This window comes from Triticum urartu, chromosome 4 (genome assembly GCF_003073215.2).
Source record: "Triticum urartu cultivar G1812 chromosome 4, Tu2.1, whole genome shotgun sequence".
Classification (NCBI taxonomy): Eukaryota; Viridiplantae; Streptophyta; class Magnoliopsida; order Poales; family Poaceae; genus Triticum; species Triticum urartu.
In genome coordinates this window covers 71,454,564-71,478,123 of record NC_053025.1, presented here as the reverse complement: position 1 = coordinate 71,478,123, position 23,560 = coordinate 71,454,564, and the positions used below count along the sequence as shown (strand labels likewise).

The 23,560-nt window shown below is 45.2% G+C and overlaps 2 protein-coding genes across 2 annotated transcripts; both read right to left on the bottom strand.

Annotated features, from left to right (window-relative positions):
- Positions 1-16,847: 16,847 nt before the first annotated feature.
- On the bottom strand, positions 16,848-18,598 carry LOC125550742 (chlorophyll a-b binding protein CP26, chloroplastic-like). The gene is made up of 6 exons (XM_048713822.1): positions 18,290-18,598; positions 18,093-18,177; positions 17,835-17,885; positions 17,593-17,713; positions 17,362-17,496; positions 16,848-17,278 (listed from the first exon to the last, which is right to left on the bottom strand). Exons 1-6 carry the CDS (start codon positions 18,495-18,497, stop codon positions 17,018-17,020), a joined length of 861 nt encoding a protein of 286 aa, XP_048569779.1. The 5' UTR covers positions 18,498-18,598; the 3' UTR covers positions 16,848-17,017.
- Positions 18,599-18,959: 361 nt separating this feature from the next.
- Positions 18,960-22,886, bottom strand: LOC125550741 (protein TRIGALACTOSYLDIACYLGLYCEROL 5, chloroplastic-like). The gene is made up of 3 exons (XM_048713821.1): positions 22,652-22,886; positions 21,070-21,241; positions 18,960-19,268 (listed from the first exon to the last, which is right to left on the bottom strand). Exons 1-3 carry the CDS (start codon positions 22,794-22,796, stop codon positions 19,178-19,180), a joined length of 408 nt encoding a protein of 135 aa, XP_048569778.1. The 5' UTR covers positions 22,797-22,886; the 3' UTR covers positions 18,960-19,177.
- Between the last annotated feature and the right edge of the window lie 674 nt (positions 22,887-23,560).

Here is a 23,560-nt window from a genome sequence, read left to right as displayed (position 1 = left end):
GAGACTTCCATGCAGGATCTTGCTCTATTGGAGAATCACGCATGAATAAAAGTGTATCCGTTTATGGTTTAGCCTAGAAAAACACACATGCCATGGTAGTTATGTCTAGAAAAACACACATGCCATGGCAAGTTTGTTTCTCAGACACACAATATGCGACGACAATATAAGGTCAACTCTACCGCGCGACCCTAAACGGACGTCCGTTTTGTCCGGATTCTGTCCATTTGGGTAAGGCGATGGGGTCATGTCCGGATCTGTCCTGCGATGCAGTGGCCGTGCGCCCATCGCGCGGATGCATCCCGAACGCATCCTATCCGCGCACATTTTTCTTTGCAAGTCCTTCACTTCTTTTCATCATTCATTTTCGGTACATGAAAAATACATTATCACATTTTGACTAGTAAAGCAAGACCAAAAAAACAAGAACAACAAGAATACATTTTAGAAGATACCCAACTTCCATAACTGCTCCCTTGAGTTGGGTTAGGGCCTTCTCGATGCACTCATTGTTGATCTGTGGAGGAGGCTCGATCTGGCATCCTCCTTTCTTCTTCAAGCCAGAAGTCGATGTTGCTTCCTCACACCTAGTCTCGTGTCTAGCCTCTAATCTAGCAACAAGTGCACTTGTCTCATCTACAGCCTCTATGCTAGCTAAAAGTGCACGAACATGTACTAAATTTCGCTCTATCAATATATCGATGTACTCTTCTTCCCAATACCAAAACTTGCATCGATGCTACACAATAAAATTTGTAGTTAGCACAACTAGTCAAAAGTAGAGCACAAACCGAAGCTAAAAAGAGCACATACCCCATCATTTAAGCACTTGATGAACACCCATCTGGGATGTTCCGGCATTGTAGACACGCGGCGCACGACCATCCTTGGGCAGTGGTCGCACTTAATGAGTGGCAACGGTGCGCCGGTGAGCTTTTGGGCAAGCACCGAGCCCGGCCGACCGCCATTCGTGTATCTGCCGGCGGACCACCGACGGTGCAGATCCGAGCGGCTAGAGGAGGAGCCACTGCCTGCATGTGACCTTGCGGCCCTGCCAGGGCCTTTCGGCGAGGTGCCCGGCCAGTCCATGGCGCGACCCGGCCTCCCACAGCCGGGCGAGCTCAAGACCGACCGGATCCTCCCCAAATCCGGCCGGCGGGTGCGCAAACCAGGTGGCCGTGGTTGGGTAGCTCGGCGGCGCCGAGGGGAAGGGGCTGGGCGAGCGCGCGTCCGAACTGCATGGCTGCAATGGCAGCGGCGGCGGCAGTGAGGGGAAGAGTGGGGAAGAGTGGAGGGGGGTGCGGCCTGAGGGAGGGAGTGGGGCGGATAGAAAAAGGCCCGCCCTGTGCCACCGACGGGCGGGTCTGGGGAGGACGCGCGCAGACAACCCACGTGTCCGCGTGGTGTCCGTTTCACCCCAAAAACGGCGCAAACTTCGGCCGCGGATGGGTTGAAATCGGACACAAAAGGACAAAAGTCCGTTTGCTCCCGCGCGCTGGGGCCACCTCGTTTGTCCGTTTTACCCCAAACGGACGGAGGCGGACAGGATAAGATCGTGCGATGGAGTTGGCCTAAGTCTCTCTCACACATATATACCCATGACAGTTTTACCAATCACACACACATATCATGGCAATTTTGTCTCTCATATGCGCATATGCCATTTACACAACATGGCGGTTTATACTGGATAAATAGGACTCGACATGGCAAAAAATAGGGAGAAAAAGACCCTCTACACAATTAAAAAATAGCACCTACCCCTCCTTCAAAAAACAATACCATCTACCCACATACAACAGTTCTAGCAAATTTTAGACTAAGTGAAAGCATGAAAAATGGTATAAAATTGCTTAGATGAAGAGTGGATGGGTGGAAACTACTATCCCCATCTACGTTGCAACCCCTCCCCCAAAAACACTCACGCCCCCTCGCCAGTGAATTCACAACAGTTGCTGCCACCACACTACAAACCGAAGAAAACCATGGTGCTTCCTACACGCGTCGGCACCAAAAAACTTAAAGAAAACCATATCCCCGACCACCATCCGCAACCACCATCACCAAATGCACAAATACCGCCATTGGCCATGAGCTCGATGCCGACAAAAAAGATGAAAACCGTCGTCCCAGCCATGAGTAAACCACTTGACCTAACGACGCTGAAATCAGCGGCAAGGAAGCCACAATCGTCTCGAACCGCCGCAATAGAGAGAGAGAGAGAGAGAGAGGAGGAGAATGCGGTGAGTGTGAGCAAAGAGAAATAGTGCGGAGGAGGGAGTTCGCTAGTCACCACGCTTTAGGGAATGGTTGGCAAAGCGTGACATGGCAGTGTGGCACACGTCAAGTTCGTGCAAAGAAACCAACATAGAAGAAGGCATTCACTCAGAGGTGGCGGAATTCAGACGTTCGCGAGGTATCATTTTCGTATTTTTAAACCACAACCCACCAAGCACCCCTTATACATGAGGCTATTTTTTGTACACCCTAGTTTATGATTTCTAACAACAGATTAAACCTTAGAAAAATATTTCAATGTATGTTGCATACACCTTTTCTCTTTCTCAATATTTGTGTATCGATAAAATCCTTCATCGATCTCTACTAGGCCTGCAATATTTCCCCCCACCAAGTTAGCTTTATGTAAAAAAACAAAATCGAAAAATGCCAAAGGAGCTCAAGCTACAGGGTGGCTCGTTTTTAAAATTCAAATTTCCGCAACACGATTTTTTGTGAACACATTTATACTATGTATGTGCAAAATTTCACAACATTATTATTTCACAGGTAGCGTACAGAAAAAAGAGAAATACATATTTCCAAAACGGTCCTTTTATCGTTGTTGTTGGGCCGGATTTTTGTTTTCTTTTTGTACAGCCTACAAATGACAAGATTTTTAAACAAAGTTTCACATATTCATGAGGAACACATAGATGTTTCCACGAATTTTTTTAAATTTAAATATGATTTATGTTTTTTTTTAATACCATGCTCCTCCATAATTTTGCACTCAAAATCGAAAAATGCTAACGGAGCTCGAGCTACACGGAGCTCATTTTAAATTTTCAGATTTCGACAATGTGATTTCTTTTGAAACTTTTTATGAACACACCTACACATGTATACTGCATATGTGAAAAAGTTCACAACATTATACTTTCACACGTGGCTTAAAGAAAAAAGACAAATGCACATTTCCAAAATGTGCCCTTTATTTTTGTTGTTGGGCCGATTTTTTTTTGTACAACCTAAAAATCACAATATTGTTAAACGAAATTTGATACATTCATGAGGAGCACATATATGTTTCAATGGATTTTCCCGATTTTTTTGAAAGAAATATGATTTTTTTTAAATACCGAGCTCCCTGAAGCACGGTCACCAAAAGTCTGCAATCAAAATCTAAAAATGCCACGGAGCTCGAGCTATAGGGAGGTCTTTTCAAATTTCAAATTTCCATAGTGTGATGTAAAAAAAATTGTGAACACACATACACGTGTATACTACGTATGTGCAAAATTTGATAACACTATACTTTCACACGTGGCATACAGCAAAAAGACAAATACATATTTCCAAAATGGGCCCTTTATTTTTTTTGTTGGGCCAGACTTTTTTATAGCCTACAAACCACAATATTTTTAAACAAAACTTCACACGTTCATGCGGAACACATATATGTTTAATGGGATTTTTACGGATTTTTGTTAACTTTTAAATATGTTTTTTGGTTTTTTTAAATACCAAGCTCCATGCACTCAAAATAAAAAATGCCAACAGAGCTCGAGCTACAGGAAGCTCATTTCAATTTTTTTAACACACAAACACATGTATAATATCTGAACATCTTCCTAAAGTGAGATCATTATATAGTACCATAGAAGAACAATAAAGAACACAAATAGACTGAATCTGGTACATAGGGGATGTGGATTTTGTGCTCTGGGATTGGTTATACCATTTAGTTTATAGAAAAATACTAGTATAAAAGAGTTTTTTTTGGATGTTTTATTTTTATTCTTTTAATGCTGTACACATGGTAGTATATCATGCACCTCTACATTTTCATGAGAAAACATGCTAGTTTGTGTTCTTACAAAAACATGAGATGACTAGAATAGCAGCTATTTATGCACTAAATTTATTATATTTGCACATGGGGCGCTGATGAGTGTTTTTGCACCAAACTTAAAATCATGCACGTAATACTCAGTCGAATGTATGACTTTTTTTCAAGGAAAAAATCGAAGAGTGGAAATACTTTTTGTAAGGAATGAGGCGTGTTTCAGAGTATCTTTTTCTTAGGGAAGTTTCCGGTTCATCTACTAGTAGGTATCGAGTAGATGGTACTCAACTACTCATTCTTGGTGCTGATAGCTCATTCGAAGGAAGAGCATGTGCACTTGTTTCTACAGAAAAACACCCATATGTACGTCCTAATAGCCCTCAAGGCTCTAGCCAACAACGGATAGAGCTCAGTGCGGTTTTATCTTGGCCCCAGAGTCCTGGAGAAATAGTACTACGTAGTACTACAAGAAAACACACAGTACTATCACGCATGCCAATGCTGTGTGCTCTGCGCTGAGAGGGAGAGAGACGAGGGACGTGCATTAAATTGCATCTTTGTACGTAGCAAGTAAATACGGATAGATAGGAGAGAAGTGAGAGGCCGGCTTAGTGTTAGCATGTCCATGGATGAGTGAGTGTACTCTCATCTGCAAGCACTGCCGACTGTGCCGGCATAGCTGTCAACCTCAAAAAAATTGAATGGTCTGCGCAGTAAAACATCCGTACTGCATCTCGTTTAACAGAAACACTAGTACTACACTACCATGCAGAAACCCCCAAAATTATTCACGTAGTAGTATGCTTGCGGCTGTGGCCTGCGCGTCTCCATCTTTCGTACCGAGCCTGATTATTTTTGCGGCCACCGGCCAAGAGTTGAGCCTGAACACCGCGTACTGAGCTCCATTATTACTGCAACGTGACGAGGGCGAGCAGCAGCAGAAAACAAGAGGCCGGGAAAGGCAAACCCGGCGCCCAACTTTCGGACAAATTAAAGGCCTCTGCACCAAACATTCTATCCATCACACACGCGCGCAAACCCCCACAGCGAAAAAGCTCTGAAACCCCAGCGGCGGCAGCACGAGGGTTTAATGAGGCACTGACCGCGCATGCACGGACGGGGCCGTGCGTGCGTCGCAAAGTTTTCTCCAGCGGCGCCGAGAGAACAGAGAGAGAGAGATAGCATCGGCCGCCGCGCCGGAAAAAAACCGAGAAAGCGGAGGAGGAAGAAGGGGCGGGATCCCTCCCGGGCCGGGCCGTGTTATCAAATCACATCAGACGCCCGGCTTGAGTGTGCGCGTGATCCTGCGCGTGCGAGCGAGCGAGCGCGCGGTAGTACACCACGATGGGATTCCGGCCAATCCATCCACGCTTATCGGCTGCGCTACGTAGGGAACCGGATTCCGGGATCAGGATACGCCCCCCGCGCGCGCGCACACGCATCACGGGCATCAGACGAACGGGCGGCCACCCGTACGTACGCTGCAGCGTGGTGTCATTTCTCTGCTGCAGCTCAGTGGGAGCGCACGTGGCGGTACTATGTTTTCAGACGATATATCTTGCACCCATCCATCCATCCATGCAAAAATGAAAAGAAAAGACGGGCTGAGTGACGTAATGAGACTGTGAGAGGCCGTAGGAGCTAAAGCCAGCCAGGGGAATTTATTTGGAGGGGGGCTTAAATAAATACCATGCTCGTTCTGGCATGACAGCTTGGTGCTTTCGAGACCTCATTTAACTTTTTTCACTGCTACAGTACTCTGCCAATTTAATGTAGCAGCCCAAGGAAGCGGCGTGGTGCATTTTGGCTCATTGCTGTGGTGGCACCCAAGTACTACGCTCTACTACTACAAAAATAAAATAAAATTATGAACAGGCCATGCTACTGTTGCATAGCAGAGGGATGATGATACGAGATGTTGATGTTGATGTTGATCGACGTGGAGGGGAGGCGAGCATTTACTTTTCTCTTGACCGCATGCATCAGCTCGTCGTCCACGTCAAGAGAAAGAATAGGGCAAGAAAAGCTGGAGGGGTTGCTGCCTTGTTCCCATCTCATCCATCTCCCGGCCTAGCCCTACAAAAATGCGTAGTTTTTTTTTTTTGGAAGTTACCCTATAACAATAGTTAGGGTATACTCTATGGACTATGGTTCCCCTGTCAGAAGACACAAAGACAAGTCTTTCTTGAGAGGAAAGCACGAGAAGCAGGCCCTAGAAGAATAATCAAAGGACGAACACCCCTAGCTTTAGCTTCATGGTGTACACATGCTTCCTACTAGTTGACCCATAGGTTAGGGTTAGGGTTGGGAGAGTGAGTGACAAGTGCTCCAAGGAGGGACACGATGATGCAGCACTAATGCTCGGCTCGTCCTATCTTTGTGTGCAAGAGAAGAGCTCACGCATGCATGCTTGCATGCATGTGAACTCTGCCGCGCCACAGGACAAGGGCAGTTGTTCTTGAGTTGGCACCAGCCGAGCCAACCAATCAAGGAAAAGGAGATCCATCCACCTTCTCATCACAGCCGGCTTGTGTAGTCAAATTTTTAAACAGGAGCAAAAGCAATTAAATCACATGTGGAGAGAGCAGAACGAAGTGTTGTTTTAGAACACTTGTGTGGGAAAATCAGAAAGATCCTGTGATCCACTGCATTGCATATGAGGTGGTCCACTGGAGGCAGTAGTAGCATCGCAGTGCACAAAGCAGCAGCAGCAGCAGCAGGAATTCACTCACGCCAGTGGGGGTGAGGGTGAAGCAACGAGCGCCTGCGATCCTGCTGCTGCTGGTGGCATAAAGCCGTGCACGCAAGGGCGGGGAGATGGGCGCTAATCACGGCGGATCGAGCAGAGCAGGACCACGCGAGGAAGAGCGTTGCTGCTGAATTGATGGTGCTCCGATCGGTCGATCCTGCCTTCAACCTCCGTCCCGGCTCCAGAGAGAGTCCAGGAGGATGTTTTGATCCTCAAGTTATTGCGCACTGGGCGCTGGCTTAGCGTGACGAGGAGATGAGATGAGATGAGATGGGATGATCAGCTGCTGCTGCTGCTGCATGTCGTGGGCAAGTGCAGAGAACGTGTGTTGCAGGCGTTGCAGGAGACTAGGAGAGGGTGGTGCTACGTGATTTTTTTTCAAAACTATCATGTTTTTTTAGCAATTTCGGAAACTATAGGACGTAATGCAAAAAACCAAAACTAGTAGCCCGTCGGCCATTCTTTGGCCGAACTACTACTTTTCGGCCACAGTTAGGCCGAAGTAGTACTTTTCGGCCATCCCCTGGCCGAAGAGACACTTTTTGGTCAACTCTAGGTCGAAATAGACTTTTTGGTCTAGTCTAGGCCGAAAAGTCACTTTTTGGTCAACCCTAGGCCGAAGTTGCATGGCTCATGCTGAAATGTATTTTGTCGCCACCCGTTTCCCGCCCACCCCTTTCCGCCATATGTTTCCGCCACCCGTTTCTTGCCAACCCCTCCCCGCCAATCCCTTCCCGTCTTATTTTCCCGCCAATCCGTTCCCGCCTTATTTTCCCGCCAATCCCTTCCCGCCTTATTTTCCCGCCAATCCGTTCCCGCCTTATTTTCCCACCAATCCCTTCCCGCCTTATTTGCCCGCCAATCCCTTCCCGCCAACCCTTTCCCGCCATACCGCAGTTATTCTTTCCCGCCATTTTCTCCTCTGTATCTATAAAACCCGCTTCAGGCGGAGGTGGATAAGCATTCCAGTGTAGTGTAGTCGAGATGTCCCATTATCCATTCGATCGTAGTTTTCACCCTGAGATGAGCAGCACTCTGCTGAGTCTAGCTACCGATTTCAGGATGGACAATAGGATAGTTCCATGGGACGAACTCACCGGTAGTGACACCATAATGAATGAGTTGGCTCACCAATTATGTAGGTCTGGGTGGCCTGAAAGGACCTATGAGGAGGTACGTCAAGAACTTCTTAGGTTGCATGAAAGGTGGAATAAGGTGGTGGAGCCGAAGAGTGAAACTTTCAGAAGGACTGCAGAAAAGCATCCATTTTTATGGACTGAGGGGAGCGAGGACGACGATGATATCTTCATGCCGCCGCTTCCGGGTTCTGCATCGTCGAAGGGCAAGAGTTCTGCATCGTCCAAAGGAAAGAGTTCTGCATCCGCGAAGGGCAAGAGTTCTGTATCGACCAAGGGCAAGAGTTCTGCATCGACGAAGGGCAAGAGGAGCGCATCGTCGAAGGGCAAGAGGGCTGCATCAACGGAGGATGACTTCATGTAGTATGTAAGATGTATTCCAGTTGTATCGTTTTATTCAGATGTATTTGCATTATTAGTTTGTATTGTATTATTGTAGGGCATTATCTTCTATCTGAATTTCATTTTGTAGTATGTAAGATGTATTGCACAAGTTCAGCCGCACCGTTTAATTCAGATGTACTTGTATCTTAATTATCGGTTGTAGTCTATTTGGAAATGTAACTGAAATAAGAATGCGAATTAATAGTAATATGTCTCTCGCATACATAAAACAATATATGTCTCCTGAACACATAGAAGCAAGTGCGATAGTAACACATACATGAAGCATGTCTCATACATAAATACTGACACACAGCTGCAAATAGTCTGAAACTAACATAGATAATGAGTCATACATAGATAGATAAGCATATCACTGCGGGGGACGACGACGAGTCTGGGTCTTCCTCGGGCGAGGACCGGAAGGCGATACGCGCTGAGGCAGTGGACGAGGCTCGCGATAACCACGACCATAGTTAACCTCGTCTGTCACGGTCTCTGTCTCCTGCGTTGGTGGTGGTGGTGGAGTGTGAAACACTGTCTGCGAGAAGCCATAAATGTTTGTAGCTTGGTCATCATCCTCGCGGTCGCCCTCAAAGTACGAAGCACCACCACTAAGGATCGATGACTGCTCTGAATGCATGAACGGTTGCGAATGGTTGCCGCCTGCGGTGAAGTAAAATTCATACAAATGCATGAACGAAGCACCACCAGTAAGTATCAGTGACTGCTGAGAATGCAAGAACGATTACTACATTGTTCAAAAGAATGTAGTGAGTAGTGTTACCTAGATTCATCTGCTGATGCCAGGAAGAGCTCCCTGGCTGTGAAGGAGGTGGCTCATGCCAGGAAGAGCTCCCTGGCTGTGAAGGAGGTGGCTCATGCCAGGAAGAGATCCCTGGCTGTGAAGGAGGTGGCTCATGCCAGGAAGATCTCCCTGGCTGTGAAGGATGAGGTTCTGCACGGTGCACAGAGGGTCGTGATTCTGAACGGTGCACAGAGGGTCGTGGTTCTGAATGCTGTACAGAGGGACGTGGCGGACGATGTGCTGGAGGAGGAAGTGCAACATCCGAAGTCCGTCTACACGTAACAGCTGCGTAAATCCCGCGTAGCTTGTCATCAAGACGCCTCAACCATGAGACGCCCTCTCGCGGTGGGATAGTTTCTCCCCTCTGAAAGCGCCGCATTAAAGCGGAAACCTCCTCTCGCGCCTGTAGTGTCAAGTCACCCTGTACACAAAGAGTGAACCAATTATATCCTTGTTGTATGATAGACACCACGAATAGACAACCAAGCGAATATGTCCAGATTAACAAAAGACTTAACATATGAGAACCAAAGCATTTACCGCGTGGTGTTTGGTTCCCACAACAGAGGCAGTTGGGTACATATCGCTGGTGAGAGGGGCTTCGATCTGATCAGGAGCAGCTGATGGAACCAAGTAGATCCTCGTTGTATGCGGGTAACGCTGCAGATACAACCCGAACATTTCCCAGTTAAAGGGCCGAACCTCACCCCAGATATTTGTCGCAGCGGTAGTCCATTCGTCAACGTAAGGGGTAATGCTCTGAATCCAATAAGCCATGGACTTGTTTCCTCCTAGGCGACTGTCCCTGAGATTGACATGCGCGATACATGATTAGGTATATTATGAATGCAGAGCTGCCAACTAAAATAGTATTAGTACTTACTTGTGCACGTGGTCTGGCAAGTGTGGAATATCTGGAATCTCAGGCTGTTGATATAGGCCGAACTGTCTCATCACCCTATGAAGAGACATCTCCTCAACCATCACGTCGAACACCAACTTGGCCTTGGTCATCCAAAAGTGCCGATCTCTAGTGCACAATCCAGAAATCCCAACTGGGTACCTCGATGATATAGCCTGAGGCGAGTATGGCTCCCAAATAACTTGATCCTCGTGCAAACTATCAAACTGCGCCATGAAGGACGGGTAGCATCCCCTAACCTGAGTATGCGCAAACTGTCTCTGTGCATGACAACAAATAAGCATTAGTAATACTATTGAATGGCAAGAAATAATTGAATTAATTGTTACTTAATATAAAAGTACCTCTCGCCGTGTCCAAACAGATCCCATAGTAGGTAAGTCGCCGATAGCAGGCACATAAGTCCCAGCTAAGTCCTCCAAACCAAAAGGTTTATCAATGTAGACATAGGGTCGTCCAATAGGGAACCTCTCGTATGACCAAAGCTACAACAATAATGGACATCCAACAAGACTAGATTTTCTAGACTTCAACAAGCAAGCTTTGCACAGGCCTCTGTACGTAGCCGCTAACACAGCAGAACCAAAACTCCTCTGTAGAATATCCGCAGGGCAACGTGCTTCAGCTATCTCTCGTGCAATACCGATGAGTCGTGCATCGACAGTGGTCACGTGGTTCTCCGTAAACATTGTCTTGCCGAACAGCCAAAGAATATATGCCTCTAGGGACCGGTCAATCTGTGCCTCCGACAACTGAACGTCGGGATGTCCTAACGAGACAATCTACATAGAAACGTAATAATTGTATGAACATCGGACAACTAAAAAACAACATTTGTTTAAGTGGCCGTGATGGTTACCTGAAACTGGCTCAACCATCTAAAAAGAGGTCCATGAGGATTGTTGTCTATAGCCCTAGCAGTCGGGACTGCAGCCAAAAAACGGGTCTGCATCGCTGCTTGCCACCCAGATTCTGCCTCTAAGGGACCTATGGCAGCACCGTCCAAAGGTAATCCCAACAAGTAAGACACATCCTGTAAAGTAGGCGCCATCTCTCCCCAAGGAAAGTGAAACGTATGTGTCTCTGGTCTCCATCTATCTACTAAGCAGGTAAGGAGTGACTTGTCGTAAGAGAAACGTTTCACTTGCCTCTTGTGTAACTGCAATGGTTCACCTGCCTCATCTAAGTCCGGACCATCAATCCACTCATCCAAGTACCCTCAACCAGCCGTGCCAAGGGTAGAAGTCCAGCTCAACTTAACCTACAAAATAAAGAGATTGTTAGCGGTTATGAAAAGTATGTCAAACATAGTAAGTCATTATATGGTCTCCATTATATGCACACATACCTATCAACCCATGAATCGTGTATCAGCCAGTTAGTCTTTGGGGTACGAGTGACCAACACGTCTAAGTTGTTGCCCGCTTCCGTAAGGGCGTCCCGGTGCTTTCTATCGATGTTACCATTAAGCAACGGATACGAAGACATATCTGCAATTCAAACAACAAATCTCAGGTGCAAATAAAACATAGTACGACATATTACAAATTATAACATAGTCCTGACATATTACGAATTAAAACATAGTCCTGACATATTACATATTAAAACATAGTCCTGACATATTAAAAATTAAAACATAGTCCTCACATATTACAAATTAAAACATAGTCCTGACATATTACATATTAAAACCCACTACGGCACATTATATAGCTTGTGAGTTATTTCTTCCTCGTCCGCCCCTTCGGCCTCGACTGCCACGACCACGTCCGCCTCTTGCTCCTGTTGTCGCAGCCGTCGATGTGGAAGCACTCGTCGATGCGGAAGCACCATCTTTGTTCAGGTCGGGACAATATTTCATCCTATGCCCATAAGCCGCGCATAACAAACATTGTCTGGTTGCTCCACCAGCTTCAGACTGGTCCATATCGTTTCGGATGCGACGGGCCTTTCGTCTGCCCCTACTTGTTCGCCGAAGGTCTGGATGCGGGATGTATACTCTCTCACCGTCGTTTACCTTGTTGAAATTGCCGACGACTCTAAACCCTGTCATCTCGCCTGTCCAGGTGTTGAGCACTTCCTCTTTTAAATAGTATGGGGACACGAAGGATATATCATCCAACTGAATCTGGCCACAGGCAGCCAACACATGAGAGCAAGGTAGGTGCAACAACTTCGGTTTGTTGCATGTACACTCACACGTTGGATATAATTCCGTTCCAATTTTTACCTCATGTGTCTTCACCTCATTTCCAGAACCAAAACCATCGGTAGGAAGCTGAACCTCATACCTCCTTTCTTGATTCCCTATGAGTCTGACACTGTGCTTCTTTGCTTTCTCTATCTTCTTTGCCATGTATTCCATGACACGGCTACAATAAGGTGTGTTCTGATTATCTTCAATATGCTTCTTTCCTAACTCGTGCCTTTCTCTGAAATATCTCAAAGTGCCATGGAATACAGCCTCCACAATAGCTGTGAGTGGCAATGCTCTATTCCCTCTCAGCACAAAGTTATACACCTCTGCAAGATTGGTTGTCATGTGGCCATACCTAGCTCCATGTGTGTCATGCAGCAAAGACCAATTCATTGGAGGCTCTTTCTCTATCCACTCAGAAAAATTCTTTATTGCCATTCCCTTCTTTCTCTTAGTATTAGGAGGGTCAATTGCTGGCAAGTCACAAAGACTAACTGGCTCCTCTAGCTCCGCGATGAGTGCTGCTAATTTAACCTGATCTTCTTCCATTTTTTTCCTTGCATGGACCTGCTTCTTAGTAAACTCATCTAGTTTTGACCAAATAAATTCGTATTTCCGCTGCTGGCTCTGCTTGCATAATTTTTTGAACAAGTTCATCAACTGCTTGTTCTTGAACTGTGAGAAAAAATTAGCCCCAAGATGGCGCATGCACCACTGGCTCTGCAAGTCCCTCCAAGGTGTTGGTTCGTCATCTGCTGGATTATGAAGTGTCTTCACGGCCTTCAATATACCAGCATGTCTGTCATGAATGACACACACGTTTGGTCGGTCCTTCACGATGGCAATTTTCACTTGGCGGAAGAACCATACCCAGCTGAGAAAGTTCTCACCCTCCACAAATGCCATGGCAAGTGGGATGATTTGATTGTTCCCGTCCACACCAATAGCAGTCAGGATTTGCCCTCTATACTGACTGGTCAGGAATGTACCATCCACAAATATAACAGGAGGACAATGCCGGAAAGCTCCGATGCACATAGCAAAAGAGAAGAACACTCGTTTCAACACCTTGAAATCTGGTATACTCAGCAACGTCATGTGTTGTACGTTCACATAAGTGCCGGGATTCCTCTCCTTCAGTATGCCCAGGAGATGGACAACATTATCATATGAGTCGAAGAACGTCCCAAACCTTTCCTCCATAGCCTTCTGCTTAGCCCTCCAAGCCTTCCCATAAGGAATGACATAATTCCATCTGACCTTCACTGCTGTCTGGATGTGTTTTGCTTCCATATCTTTCTTCTCTACTATCTCAGTATACATGAGTTGCGCAATGAGACTTGAAGTCAGGTTCGGATGCTTGACCAGCAGGTTCGTCCTCACACAATTATGTGGGACGACAATGGTGACAACCCAGTGGATGTCATACTTCGGCACGTGCCCGTGCACCTTCCTAGGACAACCTGTTACAACACATTTCACGATATAGTTTGTTGGACTTGATATGTGTGTCTTGAAAACCCTCTGCGTAGACATAGCCCACTTTATCACATCACACTTCAATTTTTTATTTGTATCAAACATAGCCCCTATTTGTACTTGGTTCAAATTATACTGCCATGGAGTCTCATGGCCATTGTTCACCGTAAGGTCGGTGGATATGTCCTGCTCCCATGCAGAAGGAATCGGTACCTCAACTTTATCCTCAGAATTTTCAGAATCCAGTTCCTCCACCAATCCATCCTCGTCCTCTTCCTCCATCACCCTCTGCATTTCATCCCCTTCCTCATCCCCATCAGCAAAACCAGAACTAGCTAATATTATCGAATGGCTACTCTGCCCAGTATCAGGACCACAAACATTGTGTGGCACGTAGTCTGACTGTTTCTCGGGTTGGCTACCATCCACATCTTGTGGCTGTGACCCGGATAAAACAATCTCGTTAGCCACTTCACTGCCTTGGCCGGGTTCATACCCCCTGTGGAGTTGTACGGTATTCTCCTCCTTCGGCACAGGTTGCACAAGTGCATATGGGTGGATTCTTCGGTCTCGGCAGCGTCTTAACAGGGACAACCAATGTTGGCTCCTATCTACCGGCATCAACTCCCACTTGACATTTTTACAAGATTTGGTCGACAATGCATGAATACTGACGGAACATACTTCAGGATCCAGCCCGAAACTAGTTGTCAACCAGTACTTCAATTATCTAATGTCCAGTCTGTCCGGGTCTGCTAGTGTCATGACGCCATTTTTAAACTCGCTAAGATCAACCCCCAACTCATTATATCGAACATTACCAGCGCCGTAGTAAACATTCAGATTTACTGATTCAGACATTTTCACCTGTCAGACATTGTCATCTTCTCATTAATCACAACGAACTATGCGCTAAAATGCCTCCAAAAATATATTAACACTAAAATTCACAATATGACTTATATACACTAACTAAACTATATTAATCACAATATACACTAATATTATCCGCTACACGAACTATGCGCTAAAATGCCTCCAAAAATATATTAACACTAAAATTCACAATATACACTAATATTATCCGCTACACGAACTATGCGCTAAAATGCCTCCAAAAATATATTAACACTAAAATTCACGATATACACTAATATTATTCGCTACACGAACTATGCGCTAAAATGCCTCCTAAATTAAATTAACACTGAAATTCACAACGAACACTAATATTATCCGCTACACGAACTATGCGCTAATATTTACATAATATTTGTGACGACGTGATTATACCTTCGAAGTGTGTGTCCGCTTCTTGCTTGCACCATCGGAGAACGACAAGGCCGCCCCCGACGACCGGAGGTTCAACTCCGGTCAGCCCCCAACCTGCTCCTCCTCCTCACCACCTCCTCCTCTGCAGCTGCTGCTACTAGTCACCACCACCTACTACCCGTCCTCCTCTCCACCATGGCTCCTCCTCCCCACCATGGCTACTCCTCCCCAAACACATCAAAAACTATCCCATAGCAAAAAATAACACCGTAGGCCGGGGGGATTGCTATGATCTACCGATTTTGTGGGTTGGATTTGCAAATGTGTGGCAAATGGAGGAGATCGGCGCGGGGGGGAGTTCTACAGAGAAGAACTGAGAGAGAGAGAAAGGGAAATGAAGAACAGAGCACAGCGCAGGGGCGAACGGGTGCTTATCCGCACCTTTTCGGCCTAGACCTGGCCGAAAACGTCTTCGGTCGAAGCCTGGCCGAAAAGGCCAGCTTCGGTCACCGGTGGGCCGAAAACAGCCCAGTTCGGCCGCCTAGCAGCCGAAGCTACTATTTTCGGCCGGGCCCCCGCCAACAGCGAGTTTTTGGCCCAAGCGCGGCCGAAAAGCCTACTTCGGCCATGGCCTGGCCGAAAACTCCCTTTTCGGCCCACTCCTGGCCGATGGGCTACTAGTTTTGCGTTTTTTTCATTCTACGCTATAGTTTCCGAAATTGCTACAAAGAACATGATAGTTTTGAAAAAAAATCCTGGTTGCCTGCCTGGCTCCTCGGCTGTTGGATGCTCGGAGCAATCGGCCTTCTGAATAAAATTGTCCTACCCCCGCAAAAAACAAGAAATAGTGAAACTGCCCTAAATGTACTATTTGAATGCAGCACGTGTGTGAGTATGTGCGTTTGTAGAGGTGAGTGTACGTGCGTATGTATGAGCGTCCGCGTCTGCACTGTGTTAAAAAAAATGAAAAGAAGAAGAAAACATGTAATAACCTTAGTAAAGGAAAAAGGATCAAAGGGCAATGGATGATTTGGGCCTTCTGATGGGCCAAGTCAGCTTGGCCCATTGCATTGTAAACATGGTCAATGTGCACCATGGACCAAACTCACCGTAAGATATTATTTGCATGGGCCATTGGTGGTAGAAGCAAGACACCTTACATACAAGTGTGTTAGAGGGCCCATGCATGAACTTTAGTAGCACCTCTATTAATCATGAAAAACTTTAATAAAATTAGGAAGCACTGATACTGCATGCATTTTCTTTTTCTTTGCATGAAAACTTCCAATGTATTCATCTTCAATCACGACTGCATGCATTTACCCTGTCCCATCTAACTTTTTGGATCAAACTTTAATCCAAAAATGGAGAAACTAAAAATACGCGCATTTGATCTCAATAGTAGCAAATTTGAATTTGTTGTCAATGGTATTTTAGAAAATACCATTCAAAGAAGTATTTTTGAGTTCTTTTTTGGTATGTCAAATATTGGATTCAATATGCATTTGCAACTTCGGTCTATATGATACATACATGTTGTCTTTATATTCTTGTGATATACAAAAGTTTTTTAAATTACTATTGACATAGAAATTTTGCTATATGTGAAGAACATAGCCTAGAGTCTGTAAGATTTTGGTATAATTCCAGCACTTCAGATTCGGCAATAATATATTTGTAATCTATGCATACAATGTACTAATCGATAACGGGTTCACTATATATATGCAAGGACTTAACCAATCAAGTTTCAAAAAGAGTCAATCTGGTTTTTAACGATGATGAAAACCATTTCAGAAATTACTCAAGTAGCAGTGGTCCGATACTCCCATCAGAAATCAGAACGGTCATGTTTCTTCTGCCCTTGATAATTTACACGTACGGCACATTCGTACTCTCAAACTTTTCCCGGTAAAATTCACACAGCACATGCTGCTGCATCGCGCGCACGCAGCTGATCATCAGCAACCGACGGCGGCGGACGGGCAATCAACGGCCAGCTCACAGGCTGGGCACCCTCTCGGCGGCGCCGGAGATGACGGTGAGCAGGTTGTTGCCGAAGGGGTCGCTGAGGTGCGCGCACAGGTTCTCGAAGGGGCCCTCGCCGGTGACGTAGGCCTGGATGAAGAAGCCCAGCATGGAGAACATGGCCAGCCGCCCGTTCTTGATCTCCTTCACCTTGAGCAGCGCCGCCTGGTCGGGGTCGGTGGCGAGGCCGAGCGGGTCGAATGGGCCACCGGGGTGGAGCTTGTCGTCAAATTCCTGCCGGAGAAGTTGACCAAACCGTTGGTCAGTACAAGGACGCCTGGCTGCGGCAACGCATATCTATGTTTCAGGATACTGACCAGCCCGTTGGTGATCCTGTAGTACTCGGCGCCTCCGACGAGGACGACCTCGGCGACGACGGCGAGGATGAGGTTGATGGGGATGCTGTTGCCGAAGTAGTTGAGGGTGTTGCCGTCAAGGAGCAGGGCGCCGGTCTGCAGGATGTATGTTGTTTATGGCACCGTGAGCTCAAACTTCCAAAGTTCTGAATCTGAAGCCGTGAGAAATGACGATCTGCATTCAGCAATTACCTTGAACCAAACTGCCTCGGGACCGCAGTTTGCGCCGAACTTGTTGAGCGCCTCGGGGATGATGAATCCGGCGGCGCCGAGCATGGCCCACCTGGCATGGATGAGCTCAAAGGCCTGGTACCTGCAGCATTGAGGTGTAGAGCAGGATCGCTTAGTCGAGAGAATATGTTCTGAAATTTGACAGAACACTTCACAGATTAGTCTATACTTGCAAAATGCAGATTACTACTGTCTGTACTTACTTGGCGAAGTCCTCTGGCTTCTTGCCCAGGCCAAAAGGATCATAGCCGTAGCTGCAAGTCCAAAGGGAAAGCAAGCAATTAGTTCAGATGGATATCACTTATGCTTACATACATGAGCATTTCAGTTATGTGAGAACTTGTGATGTACTCCATGCTGCTAAAGGAAACAGTATTGTGCTTTGCTCTTGCAGAGCTATGACAAAGCATGACTGATGTGTATGGTGTGTAGAGTAAATGGAGTTGAGGCCTATGACTTACTCTCCGGGAACCTCTCCGTTGAGGTACTCCGGCACCTCCGACCGGTCAAGGAGACCGTTGGGCAAGTAGATCCTCCTGTCAGGACCTGAAACAAAATAGAAGACAGATTTAGACACACACGAATATTCAGAACTGAACAAGTTACCTGATAAGAGTGAAATCTCAGCTGAGAGCCCGTCAGATTTCTTTGTACTCACCGTACCACTTGGCGAGCTCGTCGTCGATGCCCACGCTCGAGGTGGCCACGGGGGCGGGCTTCGGCTTCGGGGCGGGCTTCTTCTTGAAGCGATCAAAGAGGGAGACGATCTTCTGTGCGCCAGCAGTTGGTGCCGCTGTGGCGTACCTGGAGGAGCCGGCGAAGTTGAGCCGGGTGCCGAGCATCTTCGTCGGAGCGAGCGCCGCCATTGCCTCGAGCCCAAAGTTGAGGGAGAAGGGGCGTGCTCAGCTCAGCAAGAAGGGAGGATGTGATGGGTGGTTGTGGAGGGAAATGTGGGGTAGTTTAAATGGTTGGAAATGAGGATTGGAGGATGTTGTGGGCCCATCAAGGATAGGCCAAGGGGGCTGTGATTGGCTCAGTATTCAGGAGGGCTATCTGTTGCTTGGGCCTGATTGGGCGGTATGTGCTGACTTGGCAGATGAGGGTGCTGATGTGGCACCATTAGGGCCGCTTGCTATCTCGTTTATCAGGAGCCATGAGATACCAATTGGTCCAAACATAACAGATAGGGACAGATATCCAATGAGAGATGGAGAGAACCCCCCCCCGAGAGTTCCATCACAATTTGACAGCACCAAATCAGGCTCAAGTTTTAACAGATGAGATGAGGAAAACCAGTAACAGAACATAAGCCGACATGTACAACGATCATAAAAATCTTCATCGGTTCGAATTTTCTTTCTTAACTACCACAATGTTCAACATTTCCAGAATTTCAAACAATCCCTATAGCATAATGTCAGAACCCTACTTGAATACAAACCTACTTACAAATGTTCAAAATGGGATATTAATGTGACACGGTAGTCTCTATCCAACTAATCACCATCTAAGATAGCAAATAGCAGCAGCCATCTGGTGGTGCAGCTCAGTGCCATTTTTCAATCTGTTTTGAAGTTGCGGTGGCAAGCTTTTTGGTGTTTACAACCAACTCGTCAAACAAACCGGCAATGGTGTCCCTGGAATAGAGAAGAGGAGGAAAGGGTGAGCAACCATGGAACAATACACATTCTTTTGCATGCAAATTGAAGTTATCTTCCGGGTGTGGCAAATGCCATAAGGTAGCAACTTGACGAATTTCAACCATGAGAAACAAAGATTAAGTTATGCGAAGGTGATATAATACTTAGTTTCCTTCTCATCCCAAACAGAGAACTTGCACAGATCTTCAAGATTTCAAAGTAAACATCAAATCAAATTATGTTCTATTTTAGACTACAATTTTCAGAAATGTTGGCATATTAGTGCAGTAAAACACATGTGCATTAACTGAGAGAGGAATGAGTAGTGTTGGGGCCTCAACTTGATTTTTAACCATGACAAAACAAAACTGATTAAGTTATGTCTAATACGAGAAAAAAATGCAGTTTTTGTTCATATAAAACAAAATCTCAAACAATTAGTGCTGAAATAGCTCAAATTCTGAAATTAATACTAACAAATCTGTTTTCTGTAACATCCTACCAGGTCTATTTATTCAAAACCCTCATGCTGTCAGAAATAGAGTAATAGCACAGTTTGATATTGTAGTTTATGTCAGAAGTCACGAATGAGATGCTATTTTTGTTTGTTTTTGTGGGCATAGTTACATTATGCGTACACGAGATACTTGGATGTCACTTCAAATATCCCACTGTTGCACCTGTTACCATCCTGATAGAGAATGAGATTGTGAAGAATCTGCACTGGTCCTCTAAAAGCTCGTGGGTTCAGGCTTCAGGGATTAGGTTGTGTGATTAGATTCCTCCAGGCAATTTGCACCGTTTCGGCCTTTCAGGATCGTTTTCAACAAGACACGACACAATCATTAAGTTAGCATTAGTTCCCATAGAAATGCCATTTTACAATGTTTAGTGAGGAACACAAAAAAATTGGTGTGGTTTTCCATGGTTTGCACTTATCGCTAAATATTTCCACTTCATTTTAGGCGTTCAAGTAATCAAGTGTTGCATGCCTATAATATGTGTATAGTTTATGAGTCTGGACGAAACAAGTAGTGCTAATAGGGGTGTTCAAAAATGGTCTCAGTTCAACCAGTCATTAGTGAACCATCGCATATAAATTTTCGAAATGGCACCACTGCTGACATCACATGGAAAGAAGGAAAATGAACTATGGCTTCACAGCCGGTTTTGGACGTGTTGGGATCAATCCGTACTTGAACACTCTTAGGTGCTAATATGTTACGGTAAAATAATATAACTATAAGGTCATATTGTAATGCCAAATGTGGGCCAGGATGGAGCTTAAGTTAAAATAGATTTGGCTCTGGCATGGAATTGACCACTCTGTTCATTTTCTTCCTTTTGTCTTTCACACTGCAATACTGAGTAAAGCTCTTGTTCTGGGGTATTCCAGTCAAACTGCCAATCACCCCAGTTTGGATAACTATTATGTGGGAATGCTTGAAGATATCTTTTCATTTCAAAGCATAAGCAAAGCTTGTTTAAGGTTCTTTCTCCAATCTCATTTGGTAAGCTACGTATTTTAAGTTCAAACAATATCAATAAAAAAAAGATACACAAGTCAATTTTCTGTTGTTCTTTTAGCAACTACTGGGAGTGTTTGTTTCAAGCCAGTTGGTATAATTCCACTTTACCCTCCAGATTGCTCTTCTTCCAAATTCACTTACATGACCAACTGTAACTAGAGTAAAAACTTCAAAGATAATAGATATTACAAGGTTAGGCAACAAGGCATAGCACGTATAGGAATGTCTGTTGCACAAATCCCTCTAAATATTTCATGCCCATACAGTACTTAGGCAGATTTGGAGTTTCCTGGAATATTTTACCAACGTTTGAATGTCTTTTCTTTTCATCACGAGCAATTCCTTTGCCCAAGCCATAACCAAAACCAAATCCTATACCGCAGCCAGCTCCAACTCCGAAGCCTAAAGTGAGTCCAGGAAATCCATAACCTAATCCTGCACCTACATTATTCATGAAAAAGATAAAATTATACAGAGTTCATTAAAAAAATGAGACAAACAATAGGGGAGGGAGGAGATTCCAATGAATCAATGAACTGTATATAAAAGATGGATTAGCTTTGGAAAAAAAAGAGCTCAACATTTTTACGCATTAAAAAACTTGTCGGTATGCCATCTTAAGCTTATTTCAATGCAAGAAAATAAATATGCAAGCATTCTTCTACCTTATATTTCTGATAGCAAACGACAAGGGAGCAAAAGAATAGATCTCACCATGTGATATACCATTCAATGATCACACTTTTAACAACTACAAAACTTTCAGAATTTATAAATTTCATACAAGAAATATACCCAATTGAGTATGGCATATCTATAGTTGCAACTATAGTTTGGAGAGAAGAAACATTGTCTCAATTTGTATAGGGGCACACTATACAATTACTGAAGTGTTATTCAGTAATAGCTAACCACTTGAATAGATCAATATTCTTGCTTGCATCGTCATGTTTACTTCTTTACACACTACATCGACAATTATCTAAAGTAACAAAGTAAGAAAAGTTAAAAGTTTTGATTGCTCAAAATTTTAAAATGGGCCCCAAGTGTTTAATAATACACTTTGAACAGCACTTATAATACATTCCTTAACATTTACAGAAAATAAAACTACAATAATTTTCATACCATCGATCTTGCCTTAATGATATTTTAGCTATGTATGCATTGGTGTCTCTTGTGATGATGTGAATGTCTTGGATGACACATCTTAAATTCTCAGAGTTCAAGTGGCCAGCAAGCTATTCAGTCTACACTGTATTTGTCAGAAAGTTTAATGATACAGGCAAGTGGACTATCTGGGCGCAGTAATTAGGATAAACCTTGGCTAAACCGTCAGAAGCCAAATTGTCATACATCCAAGGCCAATGTTGTTACACCACTTGCCAAGCCATAAGTATCTAAAATTACTGCCGACGCATTAAACAAAATTATCCCAATCTGTGAAAACATCCCCATTAAGAAATTTGTGTCATATATGCCTATATACATGTATGCCTCCCTAATGAGGCTGCTCTAACCAGATGAGTCCGAGAGCAAACCCTAGCCCTGCTCTATTAAACCCCATCATGACTAACTTCAAAACAAGTCACAATCTGAACAAGAACTACTAGCAATTATCAATATTTTGAACCGTGGAGGACAGGAGCATCTGAACCTGGCAATAACCATCCAATCAACCAACGAGACAGAAACCAGGGCACGGAAGCGATATGGCGCTCAAGTAGCACAATCCGCCGAATCAATCAGCCCGCCAAGAGCGCAGGGTAACGCGGAAACAAGGAGCTGGAAAGAAAGGAGCACAAAGGTTGAACTGTACAGGAAGGGGGAGGAGGAGGAGGAGGGTTTTACCGCCGAAGAAGCCGACTCCGGCGCCGGCGCCGCAGCCGATGCCGAGCCCGAAGGCGGGGCCGATCTTGCCGAGCTCCCTTGAGGTGACCTCCGGCAGCCTCCAGAGGAGCCCCTTCTCACCCCCGTTTCTCTTCGCCGCCCCCATCGCCTTCCCCTCTCTGCTCTCCTCTCTCTCCCTGACCCGGTCGTATAAGATTTTTTCCCCTCCCTGTCGCGTTTATTCGTGTTGAACTGAAAGGGGTCAGGACCCGGGGTCTGATCCCAGATGACCCGTTGGGGACTCTGGTAGTCTTGTGTGACTTTTTTTTTTGAAACACTTTCAATCGATTTTCCTTTTATCAAAAGAGGGGGTTTCCTCCGATTTCATTAGCGAAACCATCAAAAAGATATCATATATCACAAATCCAGGCCATAATCTATTTAATCTACCAGAAGCTAGACAAGTTCAAAGGTTTAGACGACATAACAGAACACAATCCACACACCACGGGGCGCAACCCGCGGATTGAAAGCAATAAACAAAGTCTAGACGAAAGCAACATATGCATAGACATAAATCGCTGAAGAAGTCAAGATACACAGGTAGCTCACATCCATCGTCGCCAGATAGACGAAGGAAAGATAACCCAACGCTTTTTTTAGTTTTCCAGCCTTTGCACCCCTGGTCTTCAGTCCTGCGACGCACGATAGATTTCATTTGTCACCCGCTCGATTATTTTTGCCCCTAGCATCAGTAGCTTTTGCTTTGGGTTCTTTATCTGCAAAATAGATCAGTAAACTATCCAGTTGCACATTAGCCTCAAAAGAATCATGGATCGTGAATTTGTTTTGTTCTAAAGACAATAGCATTCCTACACTTCCAAATGGACCAGAACATAGCAGAAATTCCAACTAAGATTAGTTTTTTTT

Coding starts and splice junctions, on each gene's coding strand:
- LOC125550742 (XM_048713822.1), bottom strand. CDS start 18,497: ATGGCGGCGCTCGCTCCGACGAAGATGCTCGGCACCCGGCTCAACTTC. Junction 17,497..17,592: donor CCGAGGCAGTTTGGTTCAAG/GTAATTGCTGAA, acceptor TACATCCTGCAG/ACCGGCGCCCTGCTCCTTGA. Junction 17,279..17,361: donor ACAGGATCACCAACGGGCTG/GTCAGTATCCTG, acceptor CTTCTCCGGCAG/GAATTTGACGACAAGCTCCA.
- LOC125550741 (XM_048713821.1), bottom strand. CDS start 22,796: ATGGGGGCGGCGAAGAGAAACGGGGGTGAGAAGGGGCTCCTCTGGAGG. Junction 21,242..22,651: donor CGGAGTCGGCTTCTTCGGCG/GTAAAACCCTCC, acceptor TGAATAATGTAG/GTGCAGGATTAGGTTATGGA. Junction 19,269..21,069: donor GAAACTCCAAATCTGCCTAA/GTACTGTATGGG, acceptor TCTCTATTCCAG/GGACACCATTGCCGGTTTGT.